General features: G+C 36.6%; 1 protein-coding gene across 1 annotated transcript; it reads left to right on the forward strand.

Annotated features, from left to right (window-relative positions):
- The first annotated feature begins 1,477 nt into the window (after positions 1 to 1,477).
- Positions 1,478 to 14,152, forward strand: LOC125777557 (uncharacterized). Its single transcript, XM_049452654.1, has 3 exons — positions 1,478 to 2,465; positions 2,543 to 2,837; positions 14,115 to 14,152. The coding sequence occupies exons 1-3, from the start codon at positions 1,785 to 1,787 to the stop codon at positions 14,150 to 14,152; spliced, it is 1,014 nt and encodes a 337-aa protein (XP_049308611.1). The 5' UTR covers positions 1,478 to 1,784.
- Positions 14,153 to 15,796: the final 1,644 nt, after the last annotated feature.

A 15,796-nucleotide genomic window follows, 5' to 3' on the forward strand; every position in this document is an offset into this window, starting at 1 on the left:
GATTTCCCAAAACAATTGACAATTCGAAAGTCACAGCGTAGCAATTACTGTCACTGACAACAAAGCATCACTAATAATGAAATATGCATAATATAACTATAACTTATATAAAAGTGCATGAAAATATAAAAACACTAACACGCGCATGTATTCCACTACCGAAGGCACACTTTGCCACATTCCACATCAGCAACAGGCAACACACGACCGCAACAGTGCTGCCAACCATTGGTAAATCAACCACTTAAATAATAATTTCGTCTGTCGGTTATGTCATTTAATTGTTGATATCACTTTATTGAAGTCTCTCTCGTAATAAAAAGCGAAATATTTTAATAAATAAATGAGCAAATGAATGTGGCGAATTGAGAGCAAATTTTGCATTTATGTTGAAAGGGTAAAACCAAACATAAAATTTATAAATGTGTGGCAATGTGTGGCGTTAAATTCGTTTGGTTGTTGCCGGAGCTCTATTAATAATCACTTGTGGAGAAAAATCTGATTTTTGTTTGACATTTTTATATTGAAACGGTATAAACAACTCGGATCCTTTTGTTAATAATGCATATGTTCAACTGATGGGTAGGTACTTTATCAACACATGATCACTCAAAAAACATCCGAACGCTTGATGAGACTCATCTTAGATCCATTATGGTCTTAAATAAGGTTACCGAAGATTTGCGATGTTGATTTACTGGAGCCTTTTACAGGAAATATCATCAAGAAATGAATAATGGCTATCAAGATCAGCGAACTTCAAAAGTGTTGAAGCTTTCGAATATTTTTAGCGCAGGGGCCACTGTTGTTAAAGGAAAGTTCATCGATTTATTTATTTTAATATTATTTGTTTATTTACTTTTTCATTTTATTTATTCTCAATAATGTAAACGGGCTTTACTAAATCTCTCTAGTTATAAAAGCTTCTCATCGATATACATTAGGCCGGGTCGATTTGTGAGGAGGCAAAAAAATCGCCCATTGCTCTATGAAAATCATATTCTAGGGATCAAAATAAGAAACTTTGCCGAAGGAACCATACCTCTGAAACGAATTCTGATGTCCCCCAATTTGGGTCGAACTTTTGGGTAGGGGCAAATTTTGAAATAGAATTGAAATTACCATTTCACTCTTATTACCTCTGAAAGTGAGGAGAACTAAAGCAATAACCACTATGTGAAGTGACCATTCCAAATCAAAAAGTTTACAATGAATCCACCATCCTCTACACCGCAAGATGAAGAAACTACATCAACAACTATCGAAAACCCAAATGAGTCATATACCCAAGCATGATGTTACTGTTTTTGGTATGTCTACTAATTTGACTGATCTTAATTTACCAACCCATCTGGATATCTTAAGATATTATTTTTACTTAAGCGAACGTTCTAGAACAGAACAAAAAAAGTTTTCCCATAAATCATTCACTATTCAAGTACAAGATAAGTTGATTGGAATTTGGGAAAAACTTGGTATGGAGGAAATCAAGAGAAAATCAAGAGAAGAAACAACACCCAACAATTTACTGAGTATGTAAAATCTCCGGAAACAATTTTTTACATTGGAACATGTAAATGCGATTTGAAGGCAGCTCCATGTGCATGCGGCTGGGTTCCCGAACGCCTCAAAGAGTTCATGCACGATCAACACAATCAGAGAGGACTAGCAATAAATGCATTTATGATGGAAACTGAAGAGCAAAGAGCAACGTCTATGTCATCAATGCCAACATAGCAAGATCCCGATGATTCAACATACGCAACGCCACCGTTCAAGAAGATATGGATAGAAGCACAAGTTCACAATACACAGAGAGATACGATTGTTTTAACTTTGCCTTGGTATGTGACAGATTTGGTGTGCCTGACAGAGTAGCATCAGCATTAGGAACCGCTCTTTTGCAAGATTTTAAAATTAAAGATAAGCATGAGAAACCTCTCATCATGGATAAATCGAAAGTTCGCAGAGAAAAAGAGAAATGCAGACAAGAGGTGCTTCGCAAACGGTTAGATGATAACAATTTGTTAGCGTTTTCATTCGATGGCAGAAAAGATGATACTTTAACGATAGATAAAATTGATGAGAAGTATCATACTAGGATGGTAAAAGAACCTCATCTTGTTATTTTGAGAGAACCCAATTCTGAATTGATTGGTTACGTAAGACTGGAACATGAAACCGCTGAATACAAAACAACCAAATTAAATGGTTTTTTCAACGATAAAAATATATCACTAATATGCACTGACGGTGAGCCAACAAACACTGGCCCACACGGTGGAATTATACGACGATTCGAATTGCTGTTAAAAAGACCATTGCATTGGTTTGTTTGCCTTCTACACTTCAACGAACTTCCGTTTCGGCATTTGTTTGAAGCTTTGGATAAATCAACCAGCACTGGACCAAGATCGGCAACCGGAAAACTGAGCCGTCAAATCGAAACTTGTGAAACTCTTCCGGTAAGTTATTGCTATCACTCATTTATTATAATTGTCAACCATTTTTAATTATTTTATTATTATATATATATTTTTAGGTGGTGGACGGCTTTCAGAAAATTGAGTTGCAAAATATGTCCCCTGCTCCAGAAAAAAAAGAATTTTCCACCGATTCGAAGTACTTATACGACATGGCCCATGCAATTTCTAGCGGCGTGGTTCCGGTGGATCTGGCTAACATCAAACCAGGGAAAATTGTACATTCTCGGTGGCTCACCAAGGCCGCTAGATTATTGCGATTATATGTGACAACGGAAAATCTAGATGCAAATTTAATAATTCTGGTTGAATTTATAATTAAATGTTATGTGCGAATGTACTTCAATATCAAGTATTACAGCTCTGTCGTGTACGGCATTATTTTTCAAGTTCATTGGTTGGTCACGGTTTCTAGAACCTCGTTTACGCAAAATTGTCAATCAAGTAATTAAAGATAATTCATATTATGCGCATTCGGAAAATATCTTGTTATCAATGTTGTTTGATGATAGGAAAGAAAAGCGCGACGGTGCCATCAAGAAAATTCTACGCTATCGAACCAATGTTGACGAGCCAATGGAACTTAGACTTTATAAAAAACCAGATATAAACTTTAATTGGACAAGTTATACGGAAATGATCAATTTGAATGATATAAATATCGTATTTGAACCACCATTCACGCGAAGCATTCCGTACGATACATTGAAAGAATATTTAAATCAAGATGATCCACCGTTTAATGATCCAAAAATTCCATCACACATACAAGGAACGGAACGACATGTTCAATTGCTAGCTAGCGTTTCCAAACGGGTTATACTGGAAAATGTAGAGGCTGTTATGGCGACGACATTAGAGAGCCGTGCGAAATTGCCCAGACTTGAAAGTAAAAAAGACTTTAAACAATAATTTTTTTTTGTTTCTTTTCTATAACTCACTTAAATTAATTTTTTCATTTACATATGTTCTGATTAAATAAATTTCTTAAGAAAAAAAATAGATATAATTATAAATAAGTAAATAAAAATAAAGAAAAAACATAGCCATTTAGCTGATTTTTTCATGTAAAGGCCAAAAATGGTGATTTTTTGAAATGATTGTATGGGGAACCCCCCATGGGAGTTCCTGGGTGTGTGCCACTGACATGGGCGGATCGGCCGTCCGATCCGTATGTCGGTCATACATTTGGACTCGATTGGAGCACTCTAAATTCGTTTTAGAGGTATGGTTCCTTTGATCCTTATTTTGATCCCTAGAATACGAGTTTCACAGAGCAATGAGCGATTTTTAAATCGACCCGCCCTAATATACATATAATCAAACCATATGACATACTTTTCATCTTGACTATACTAAAACAAGATATAGTCCTGGGTTTCTTGACAAAAAATAAAATAATACTAAAATCTCTTCAAAAGTTGCTGAAAAAGATCTGTAGAAGATGACAATCGTGTATTTTGTTCCCGACCAGTCTGTTAACGGCCGTATGAATACTTTATTGACAAAGCTTGACTATAAGGTCAGATTCGGTCAACTTCAAATTTAAGTACATGAAACACAAAAAAAAGTAGCGCATTATGAAGAGTCGAATATTATAGAACCTATTTTTTAAGATAATTTGGTTGCCCTCTTCACACTTTCATCGACATTCATATGATATGTCTTAGGTCTCTTGAAAATTTCTCAGTGAGAATTAATCAAAACTGTAGTTTGTAAGATACTTATTATACTATCGTCCCGGTAATTTCGATATAAAATAATAGTAAGATTTCTAAGGCAACTACTGCACAAATATTGCTGTAGAAAAAAGAATTTCAATTCAAATAAATTGTTATGGCTTCCGAACGAGTCTGTCCACAGCTGGATGGAAGATGTATTTATATGGTTTGGCTATAAGATAGAAGTGTTGTCTCAAAAATCGAGTTCCAACCTACAGTGCATACTTCGAGCTCTGCTAAAAATGCTAATTTTTATGACAAACGATAATATTGTATGAAACAATAATAACATTACTGGTAGTTGATCCATAATTTGGCAGTAAGACTATCCAGTTCCATGGCCCCATTGGCCTTCATGCTGCAAGGTTGAGAATCTTACCAGACTGCAAATGGTATAAGATGAGGTGGAAACATCTCAACACTTCCTTCTTGCTTATACTGCATTTTCTAGAACACTGAACAAGTGGGAATAGAAATTAACCGCGGAGGAAAATTTTTATTGGTCACAAGGAGTTTTGCTGAGTTATAAGATCGAATTACAGGAGTTCTATTTTTTTGGCTTTACGAAGGTCTGTATATTTTAGTATAACCTAACATATCTTAGAGAAGTTTGTTTTGTGAACTTATGGAACAGCTACAAACAAGTGCATAAATATTTCTGCGATGTAATCGTTCTCTAGAAATATATATTCCGAAGTTTTGTTGTGGGTCTTCTAGACATTTAAAAAGTGTAATTCTGCTTCCAGACGCGCTTGCTTCTAGCCTGTCTCAATGAGTAAAACTGATGGCAAAATCCTTCTGAACTCCATTTTCTTTACATTTAAGTCTCTTTTAAACCACTGATTACAAATACTTTCATAAAATTGATGGCTCACATCTACCCAGCAAGATTACAATTACTTTCATGAATTTGATGGCGCACAACTACCCAGCAAGTGATTTTCTTTTGCCAAGAGACTCTTATTACTCTATTAGCGTAATAAAAAATTGTATATCCTTCCGTCGCTTGCATACGCTTGCATCGCTTTTTATTACAATAAAACTATCAATTTCAAGCTTCACATATCCTGCGAACATTTGGAGGATAAAGTGTAGCCGATGAGGCACACATGATGAGGTTGGTGAAGTTAAACGAGGTAGTAAGAATTGAAAAAGTAGCGGAAGGGACCACAACACAATGCAAAGCAGCCACAGACGCATCTCTCGATGGAATAACGAATGAGTGGTGGCGAGTCATGCATAAACCATTTACTTCCATGTGTGAAGGAAAAGCAAAAACAAAAAACGAAAGATGAGAAATGAAAAATGCATGAAATCAAACACATACGAACAACCGCGTGCACACAAATCAGAAAGGACCAAAGAGGAAGTAAGTAGCTCAAATGTCTTTTTGATTTTCCGCAGGTTGCAGTTGCGATAAATGTATGAACTGAAATTCGGAAATATACAAAAAACTAAGAAGACGAAGCTTGAAGGCATTACATTTATAGTATGCTTATATGCATATTTTCTACATACTTGTATGTACATATACTATATACTTGTACATATCTACATAGAGCACGTTGTCTGGGTGTGAGTCAATTGAAGCACACAAAAATTATTTTTCGAAACACAAAAGGTCTCAAATGTGACAGTGCGAGGGACTGACATTTGATTTGGCACTAACTGAGCACACATACAAACATACGAGCAAGTGCATGCTTGCCTGTCTATGTGTGAGCAACAAATAACTGATGACCGTTGTCTTTTCAGTGCGTTTCGTTTCGATTTAATCGTTGACTTAATCGTGTTAGCACTTCTTGTTGATAATTTATATGTATATATATTTATAAGACGACGCTTTTTTTAGGGTTTAACAATCTTTGTAATATTGAAAAATTACATAATTATAGTAACTATAATAAAACATGGTTGCCATATTGACAAAAACTTCTCCCAAAATAATATGTTCTTTCTTCCTCTCTAACTTTCCAATGGTTTACTAAAATATACACGTTCTTGCGCATTGATTTTCTTCTGCCTCCTAATGATATAAATCGCTGTGCGTCACTCTTCTTAATGCAATCACAACACGCCGCTGACTTGGCGCTTCTCCAAGTTCGACCTTCACCGTTTGCTTTGCTTCACTTGACGCAAGTGTCGCTGCACGTCCACATCGACAAACAGATTCCCAGCGAATAAACTCATTCCGATTCATTGCTTTTATAACCGGCAACAAGCATATAGACGCCCATCGCTTATGCGGAAACGCCTTTTTCCCGTTTTCTCAGGCAGCGGTTTTTTGTTTCTGTCCTTGCAATTTACTGAGTAAATGTTTTGACATCGGTTTTCTGGGGCGCGGCGTATACGTAATATATTTAGATATGAATTGCTTAAACTAAATAATCGCTGTGCCGCCCCGCATTGCCTCCTATTTCTGTCCAGCAGAGCTTCCGCTTAGAGAGTTTTTCTCTCCTCCGAAGTCCGCTGTCACGTCGTTTCCTCGCAGAGAATGGCGAATTTCCGGGTTATGTTTTGATTGCTTTTTGTTTAGCTTTTGATTTGAGTTGTCGGTTTTATTGCCTTGTCTTTTTTTATATCGTTTACCATGTTATATTTTTAATAAAAACACGGAATGACATTTAACTAGTTTCAAGCCAATAATGCGAAATTTATTGTTGAATACTATTTGGCATTGATTGAATGGAGCCTAAGTCTAGCCGGTAATCGCTAGAAACACAGAATGCACTTGGACCTCTCATCGTCTCAGAGATGATACCGACTCGATACGGTTGGAGTGAGAACTGATAAGCAAGATGCAGGGAAGTTTTTATAGCTAGTTTGGTAAATAATTCTGAAATTGTTGGTATAATGTCTCTCCTCAATTCAATATATATTCTTCTCCTATTCAATAAAACATCCTACTAAGACAAATTTGCTGGAGTCATGATAGTCACTACCGCTTAAGCTCGGGCTTCGCGCTTCTTTACAAAACATGACTTTGAAGATTGGAATGGTAAAGAGTTTGTATTTTTAAACTGTTTAAAAGAATATATCTCTACAGAAAAAAACCCTCTTACTTCAGACTGGATTTGCTATCTTAGATTTCATTGTCCTCGCAAGTGAAACGAACCTTAGGATTTTATGAAGAATTGTTGCAATAGTTCGATAACCATATGATTAGATCGAAACTATAAAGTCATCCGCTTAAAAATAAATTCAGGTCTCTTGTCCGATTTAAGAGATCGCTGTAAACTAAGATAGGTTTCCGAAAGATAAAGCCAAACTTGAGATGATTCCTCCTAAAAGAGTGATGACGACTGATGGATTTTCTACATATTTGTTTTGATTATTCAAAGAGGGTCGCGAACGCTTTGACGGTGAACCACGTCTAGCACGGCCATCAACTGATGATCAACATGTGTATAAAATAAAAGAATTTGCATGTCACTCGACATTTAAAAGTTACAGATCTAAGTGGCACTGTTGGAATATCGGAAGGATCAATGAAAATCAATTTAAAAGATCATTTCGTCCTAAGAAAAGTGAAAGCACCATTGCACACTGGTTGATTTCATAAGCCAAAAATAAAAAAAATTAAAGTTTGAAACTTACCACAGTTTTTATCAAAGCTATTTCTTAAAATACGAATAAAATTAACGGTAAATACATTTTTGCTCTATCCCATTCGTATGGGCTACGAATAGCGCGAGAAGTGAGACAATAGAAACACGCGGACTATGCAGTGAAAATAGCTTTAAAATTATCTCCTATAATAAATTAAATTTGCAATACAAAATCGTGCTTAATCCCCATAAATCGAAATGTGTATTGAGAATAAAGGTATATGTTATATAACAAAGTAGTTTTTATATAATAATATATTGTTTTATTATTTTAAAACAATTGTTTTATATGAGCCCTTTTTAGTGCTATGTTTTTCTTTATACATCGATTTCAGATATACAAAAAGTTGTGATCCCAGTCTCACCCTCAAATGAATCAAGTTTATTTACGAGTATATTAGTTAATGTTTTCTAAGTCTATGCTATTGATTTCAGCTGCAAATTTTTGCAACTTTCTCTGTTATTCATGTTATTCCACCAGGCATGCGATTTTTTGTATGTTTTTTTATAATTTCTTGTATTTACGTGTGCATATTTTATTGTTTTTTATGTTTTTTTTCATCATACATATATGTATGTATATACATATTGAGCTTTGGTTTTAATTTGATCATTTTCTCACTTTTATCAAATATTTGTTTTATACGTACTTTTATTTAGACACTTCATATCATATCATATATTTGGTGTTTAGAAAATGAGTGAAGAAATATCACTTATCACCGAAGCAAATTTAATAAAGCTTCAGTATCTACTTATTAGAAGTTTCGATAACAAAAAACTTGATATTAACTTTTTACCCTGCTATGATAACATTTTAAAGGAAAAACAGTTTTCTGAGCAAATAAAGGTCTCAGAATTTGATGTTGAAGTTGAGCTAAAAAAAATTATTGCACCACATTGCCTCGCAAATGTAATTAATGAACGGAATGAGACCTCTAATTACCTATTATCAATAGGAATATGTGGCTTTGATGGCAATTCTGGTCAGAGCAAATATAAGCAGAAATTTGAAAATAATAATTTGTCACGACATATGTCCCAGTACAATTGATAATAAAATCGCAAAATGATGAAGATTACAAACAAATTTAGAAAAACTGCAGACGTTCGTCCACCCGCTATCGCCATCCTATTCGAACTCAATTTCAAAAGGAATCAAACCCTAAATACACTTGATTTGTGATAGATTAACTGCAAAATAGTCCTGATATTATCTTCCTTCGTCAGTCATAACATCGCTCCCGATGTTATTCAATATGCACCAGTTTCAGTTGGAGAACTCTCATAAGAATCTGCTGAGTCAAGCAATAAGGACGTGGAGATGTATCGACTCCATCATACCCGAAAGAACAAATTAGGACTTGCTAAGCCGATTGCTTTTGAGCTTAGATCCTTTCATTACCAGTCAAAGAAACTATCATGCAAAAGTAAATCAATTTTATTAGAATCAATTTTTGATTTAGCTGAATAATATTCAAAAAATTCCTTTCTTCGTTCATCAACTTTTTTAATTTAATATAATTAATTAAAATTTGTTGCCATCGGGGGGTGGCGGAGTGGGAAACGGGATAGGGAAATTTTAAAAAGCTTTGGCAAAAGTTTCATTTTAATATAGGCCGTGGAAGTATTTTTGGCCGCTGATTCCATACAAGACCGACCACTGTGCATTGGTTCGAAAATCACTAAACTTTTTTGAATAACAGTATCGCACTAACGTCTGCGAAACAACGCTTTCCGTCTACCAGGATGTTCTAAAAAGTATTATTACTGACGATCAGTTTTCGATCCATGCTTATGACCTGGAAACAGGCCGACGTCAAAAATCATTGTAATGTTGGCAGTTTTCTTTTCGATGACCATCATTGTAATGTTGGCAGTTTGCTTTTCGATGACCTTGGTGTGAAGCTATTCGTAAAACGCGATTTTATGGGCCGACAACTTTTGGTTTTTGCAACCACGATAATGCACCCTCGCATGCTTCATTAAATCTTCGTGAGTTTTTTGCACTGAACCCAGAACATTACATATTTGAGGCTGCCATGAAATTTGGGTTGGTAAGATTTGCAAAACGGCCATACGCAATCTCGTAAGGTGAAGAAATTAAGTGCGTCCTATACAAGTAAATATATTTGTATATGTATTAGATAGTAGAAGGATATGTTACAGAATGAGAGAAAAACGGAAAATATGAATCGGCTATACTAGCCAGACTTCTTCAAAAAAACTTCTCTACTATTCGGGGCACTCCAGAGATCCCCAAGGTCTTTAGAGCCAAAAGTTCAGCTCAAATATATGTATAGAAGGGAGTAATTCCTCTGACATTATCCCGAAGAAATTTTCAGCATTTATTAAATATCTAGAAAGTCACCTTGCGCACTGATAAATGTACCGTTATAGTAAATAGAATATACAGGGATTGTACTTCAGAGCGTGCGCGCACCGACTGGATTCGGTATAGGGCGTTCCTAGCTAAAGAACGAGGTCAGTTGTCTCCGAGCACCTGTGAGTAGTGCAAGTCGAAATTGAAGCATTCGTTAAGCAGAGCTATGTGATTAAATTCTGAGAAACAGGGTTACTCTGCGACATCAAAGACGTCGTCCATCATGAGTTTGTTCCTCCTAGACAAACCGTCTTCACTAAGTTTTACGTGGAAGTCCTCAAGAGACTCAAACGAAGGGTCAATCATGTCCGACAAGACATAGCAGCCGATTGGAAGTTGCACCACGGCCTCGGCTCACACCACCTTTCTTGTGAACAGCTACCTAACCGAGGCATCGCTTCCGCAGCCGCTCTGCAGCCCAGATGTGGCTCTATTTTTGTTTCCTTGCCGAAAAGGCCGATAAAAGGGGATTTAAGCAGCATACACGGCTCTCAAGGCTATTCCGGAGAATGCCTTCCGTGACGCCTTCAATGCTTTTTTTTTTTGATTAGTGAAGTAAATATTAATTTTTGCGAAAATGACTTACGAAAGTTGCCTAAAAAGGCTCAAGAACGGTGAAACCAATCTTCATGAAATATTCAGAAGTTGTTCGCTGCGGATCTGGAAAGGTTCAGAAATAAAAAATAACTTTTCATAAGAAAAAGTCGAAAAATTGGAAATTTCCAAGAATTGACTTCTTTCATACAATTCTTTTTTCTTTTGTTTTTCAATATTTTGATTTGTAAATTATTTGAATCGTTCAATTTCGGTCGCTTGCTCTTTCATTCCGGCTATTTAAAAGAAATGTTTGAAAATTATTCAGTGAAAACTTTATGTGTGTTTCAAACGAAGTTATCAATTACAGATTGAAATTTGTTACGAAGCCACGAAGAGGTCCCGCTAATATCGGTGTTCTTTTTGCCATCAACGCTAAGGCGCATGAACGAGTACTCCCAGGATGCGATGACATACGTGTGGAATTATGGATCGGGGTCAATCAGCAAGCGATCGTCATGTTGTCACAGCACGACTTTTCAAAAAACAATTACGATGTTCTTCTTTGGATGGTGGATAGTGGTTCCACCAGATCAAATTGATGAAATCATTTCTGCGGAAATTCCTGATGCATAGAAAGATCCAGTATTAGACGATGTGAAGAAAACCAATATGGTTCATGGACCTTGCGGACACCACAATCCCACTTCGGTTTGTATGTCTAACAATAAATGCATGAAACAGTATCCACTGGAAATGATGGATATCCACTCTATCGTCGTAGCTCATCAGACGACCATACAACTTAGAGTAGTGAATATCGAAGTTGACAACAAATGGATCGTACTATATTCTCTACTGTTGTCTAATTCACATTCAAAACTCATATAAATGTTTAGTATTGCAGTTTGGTGTAATCTATAAAATACGTTTGTAAGTACGTCACCAAAGGAACCAATATGGCGGTTATTGGTCTTGAACGATACGTGAACTGCACTAAAGCGCTTTGTAGGATATTTACTTTTACAATTCGTGAACGTTTTCCGACTATTGTGCGTTTCGCAGTTTATTTGGAGAATGGCTTAAGAGTGTTTTTCAACCCAGAGAATACAGTACAGCCAGCGGAAACACTTTCAACAACATTGACATTGACGAATTCTTTCTCAACTTGCGTCAGTGATTCGCTTGCGAGAACATTGCCCTATTCGGAAATACCTTGATATTATACATGGAATGCATCGTCGAAGAAATAGTTACTCAAGCAATTACAATTGCTAGAACATGATAATAAATGTAATCAAACGATGGATGATTCGATAGCTATTCGCATGCCACTGAAGTTCGCACACTTTTCGCGATGATCACTTCGACATATGAGCCTTCAAATCCGCGTCAATTTTAGAATACGAACAAAATTACATTGCCGAAGACATTTTACATCGTATTCAATAAGAATTGGAAATAGGCAAATTTCGGTTTCAGTAGTTTGATATCAATTCCACCTGCCTTTTGTCAATTCACTTCAACGAAATATGAACTCATCACGAATGTTAATGCCAAATTTGCCAAATTATCGTAACTACGATTGCATAAGTGCGTGCCAGTTATATGTGGCGTGTTCCCGAGTTGGAAAACCATCTTCTCTGTACATTTACGCTCCGGAATAGAAACCAAAAAATGTTGTGTATAAAACTGCGTTACATTGAAAAAATTTAGAAAAATCGAAAATAAAAGATTTTTAATGCAACGTAAATTCAACTTTCTTTTCAATTTAAAGCACATAATTTCACGCAGGACAACGTATGTGGGGTCAGCTAGTAGTACATAAGAACCAGCCTCCAACTAAACAATTAAGCATGAATGTAAAATAAAAAAAGGACAACCGAAAAATTAAGTGACAGCGCAGCCACAGTACTGAAATTCACAACAACTGTCATTGAGAGCACAGAAAAAATCTACATCAACCCAGTGACCCGGTAAAAATTAACGAGGAATCTAAATTATTTAACCGAATGCAAACAAATTGCTGCTGGCTGAGCGATAAATGCATTCGTATGCGCCGGGGACTACAGTGGTGCAATAGAGCAATCGGAAGTGGCAGGTGCATGGAGCGTAGATTCAGTGCGGAGAAGCGCAAAGAAAGCAAAATGCATTCCCGCGAATATGCAGCGATTTTTGCAACACCCGCGCAAGCAGCTAACGTGATTACACGAATGTGCTGCTAATGACCCCGTTAAATATGCACTGTCTAAAGCCATGTATATGGCTATGTATGTACAATATGGCTATGTACATATGTGCAATAGCCATATACATGGCTTTAGCCCCCTCTCTTGTTCGCTGCGTTAAGGGCACTAAAATACCGGAGCTGTCAAGCCAAATGCAATTACTTTTAGACAGTTGAAGCACATATGCAAGCTGCAACAACAATAGCAATACTACACCAACATGTAGCAATAATAATGTTGTCTTACTGCTGTTGCTGAGCTAAAAATTGATGAGCGCATCAAAAATCAAAGATCAATATCGTAAAGAGGAAATGGTTTGATGATCGCCGGCATCGGTAGGCGAGAGTAAAAGCACTAACTGCACATTTAACAATACTTATGTATGTATGTGTGTACGTGCATGACGAGTCATAATGTAAACGCTAACGAAAGCTTTTCGATAGGCAAGTTTGCATTTAAAAATTATTTTGAAAATAGTAGTAAATAAAATAGTAGAAATGATAATAGTTTTTTGAAAAAATTTAAACCAATGAAAAATGGTAGAAAGACGCTATTTTATTAAGATATTAATTAAAAAAAATAGTAGAAAAGATGTTAACATTTAGTAATTTTCGGAAAAAGCTTAAAATATTGAAAACTACATCTGTAGTCACTATTTTTTAAAATTATTGGTATAAATGTTAACATTTAGTAATTTAGAAAACCTTACAAAAATGAAGGCTACCTTGAACCTTGAATAAGTGTTTTGAAAATAGTAATATATTTACTAGCGTTATATTAGGGATAGGTTTATATTTAAATAAAAAAAATTTCGACGAACAAGTTAGCTTTCAGAAAGTGTCATGAAAAATAGTAATAGAAATGGTAGTATTTATCAATTTCAGTCTTGGAAAATAAATAATAAATGTAGAAAATACCATTTTTATAAAAATAAGTAGTTTTAGTAAAAGATATTTTTTTTGTTAAAATAAGTGATATTTTAATAATACAGTAATACAGTTAATTTAATAAAATCATCTTCTGCCCCTAAATATGAAATAGTAATATTTTTCGTAGTAGAATTTTTTAGTAAAATAAGTGCTATTTCGTTAATTTAGTAATACAGAGCGATTAATTTGACAATATTTAAATATTTATAAAATTTGTGTTTTTTCAAGGTCTGATATTGAGCCCAGTCGTAGTCAAGAATAAATAGTATCATTTTTTAAGAAAGATACCGCACGGAAGTAATAGTTTTAGTACATGGTGGTATGGTGGAACATCTTTAGTGGCATTTGAGAAGATTACATTTCGCCAATCAAGTTGAGTTCAATTTTGATGTTCTTTTGCCTTCGACGAACAGTTCTTGCGCTAACTTCCGTACCGACATCTTCAAATAAATCCACTTTAATGTCCTTAGCAGTTTCAAAGCGATCCCTCGAGCTGATACGTTCTATAACCAGATCTTCTCTTGAACTTGTCCTCTTCTTTGCTCCAGAGCATTGAAATTTTTTAGTAATAGTCAGATTTTCTTTTCGCAGAATCAAAATATAACATTTTTGCAATTCGGACATTTTTTTAAATGTGACATATTTAAGCGGAGGATGGAGTCATGTGTAGAAGTTCACGCAAGTGAGGAAAGTTCTCTGATCGCCATTCACTTGGGAGTGGCCAGAAACGATTCTTTTGCATATGACTCAAGCAGCTCACGACTTCCGGTCTTTGACCAAGTATCCTCTGGGTAGCCTAAGAACATCCGTTTGAAGGCGAGCTAAAGTGAGAAGGCAAAACATCCCCTGCATAGGGTTGTGCGTTGGGTTTGGGACCCGCCACGTAAAAAAACACTCCCAATGAAACGGAACAACCAGCCTCGGATGAGTGACCCCCCTTTTGATGACGACCATGGCAAACGAAATAAGGACTACGAATTGAGGCATGCACCTGGAATGTCCGGTCCCTTAATTGGGAAGGTGCCGCTGCCCAGCTGGTTGATGTCCTCGTGAAAATAAAGGCTGACATCACCGCCGTCCAAGAAATGCGATGGACGGGACAAGGACAGAGACAAGTAGGTCCTTGTGATATTTACTACAGTGGCCATATAAAGGAGCGTAAGTTTGGTGTTGGATTCGTGGTGAAAGAGAGACTCCGTCGCCGAGTACTATCATTCACTGCGGTGAATGAACGTCTAGCCACAATCCGCATCAAAGCGAGGTTCTTCAACATATCGCTGATTTGCGCCCACGCCCCGACGGAAGAGAAGGACGATGTGACCAAAGATGCCTTTTATGAGTGCTTGGAGCGCACTTATGAGAGATGCCCCCGCCACGATGTCAAAATCGTGCTTGGCGACTTTAACGCCAGGGTGGGCAAAGAAGGTATCTTTGGCACTACGGTCGGTAAATTCAGCCTCCACGACGAAACATCCCCAAATGGGTTGAGGCTGATCGACTTCGCCTGGGCCCGAAATATGGTTATCTGTAGTACTAGATTCCAGCATAAGAAGATACATCAAGCTACCTGGCTGTCTCCGGATCGAAAAACCACCAACCAGATCGATCATGTTGTGATAGACGGAAGACACGTCTCCAGTGTTTTAGATGTGCGTGCGCTCTGAGGTCCTAACATCGACTCGGACCACAATCTTGTTGCAGCGAAGATTCGTACCCGCCTTTGTGCAGCAAAAAACGCACGCCAACAAACTCAAGGAAGGTTCGACGTCGAAAAGCTGCAATCACAACAGACAGCCGAACGTTTTTCTACTCGGCTTGCACTCCTGCTCTCTGAGAGCACTCATCAACAACTCGGTATAAGGGAACTGTGGGACGGCATTTCAAACTCCTTACGTACAGCTGCAACCGAA

This window comes from Bactrocera dorsalis, chromosome 3 (assembly GCF_023373825.1).
Source record: "Bactrocera dorsalis isolate Fly_Bdor chromosome 3, ASM2337382v1, whole genome shotgun sequence".
NCBI classification, from domain to species: Eukaryota; Metazoa; Arthropoda; class Insecta; order Diptera; family Tephritidae; genus Bactrocera; species Bactrocera dorsalis.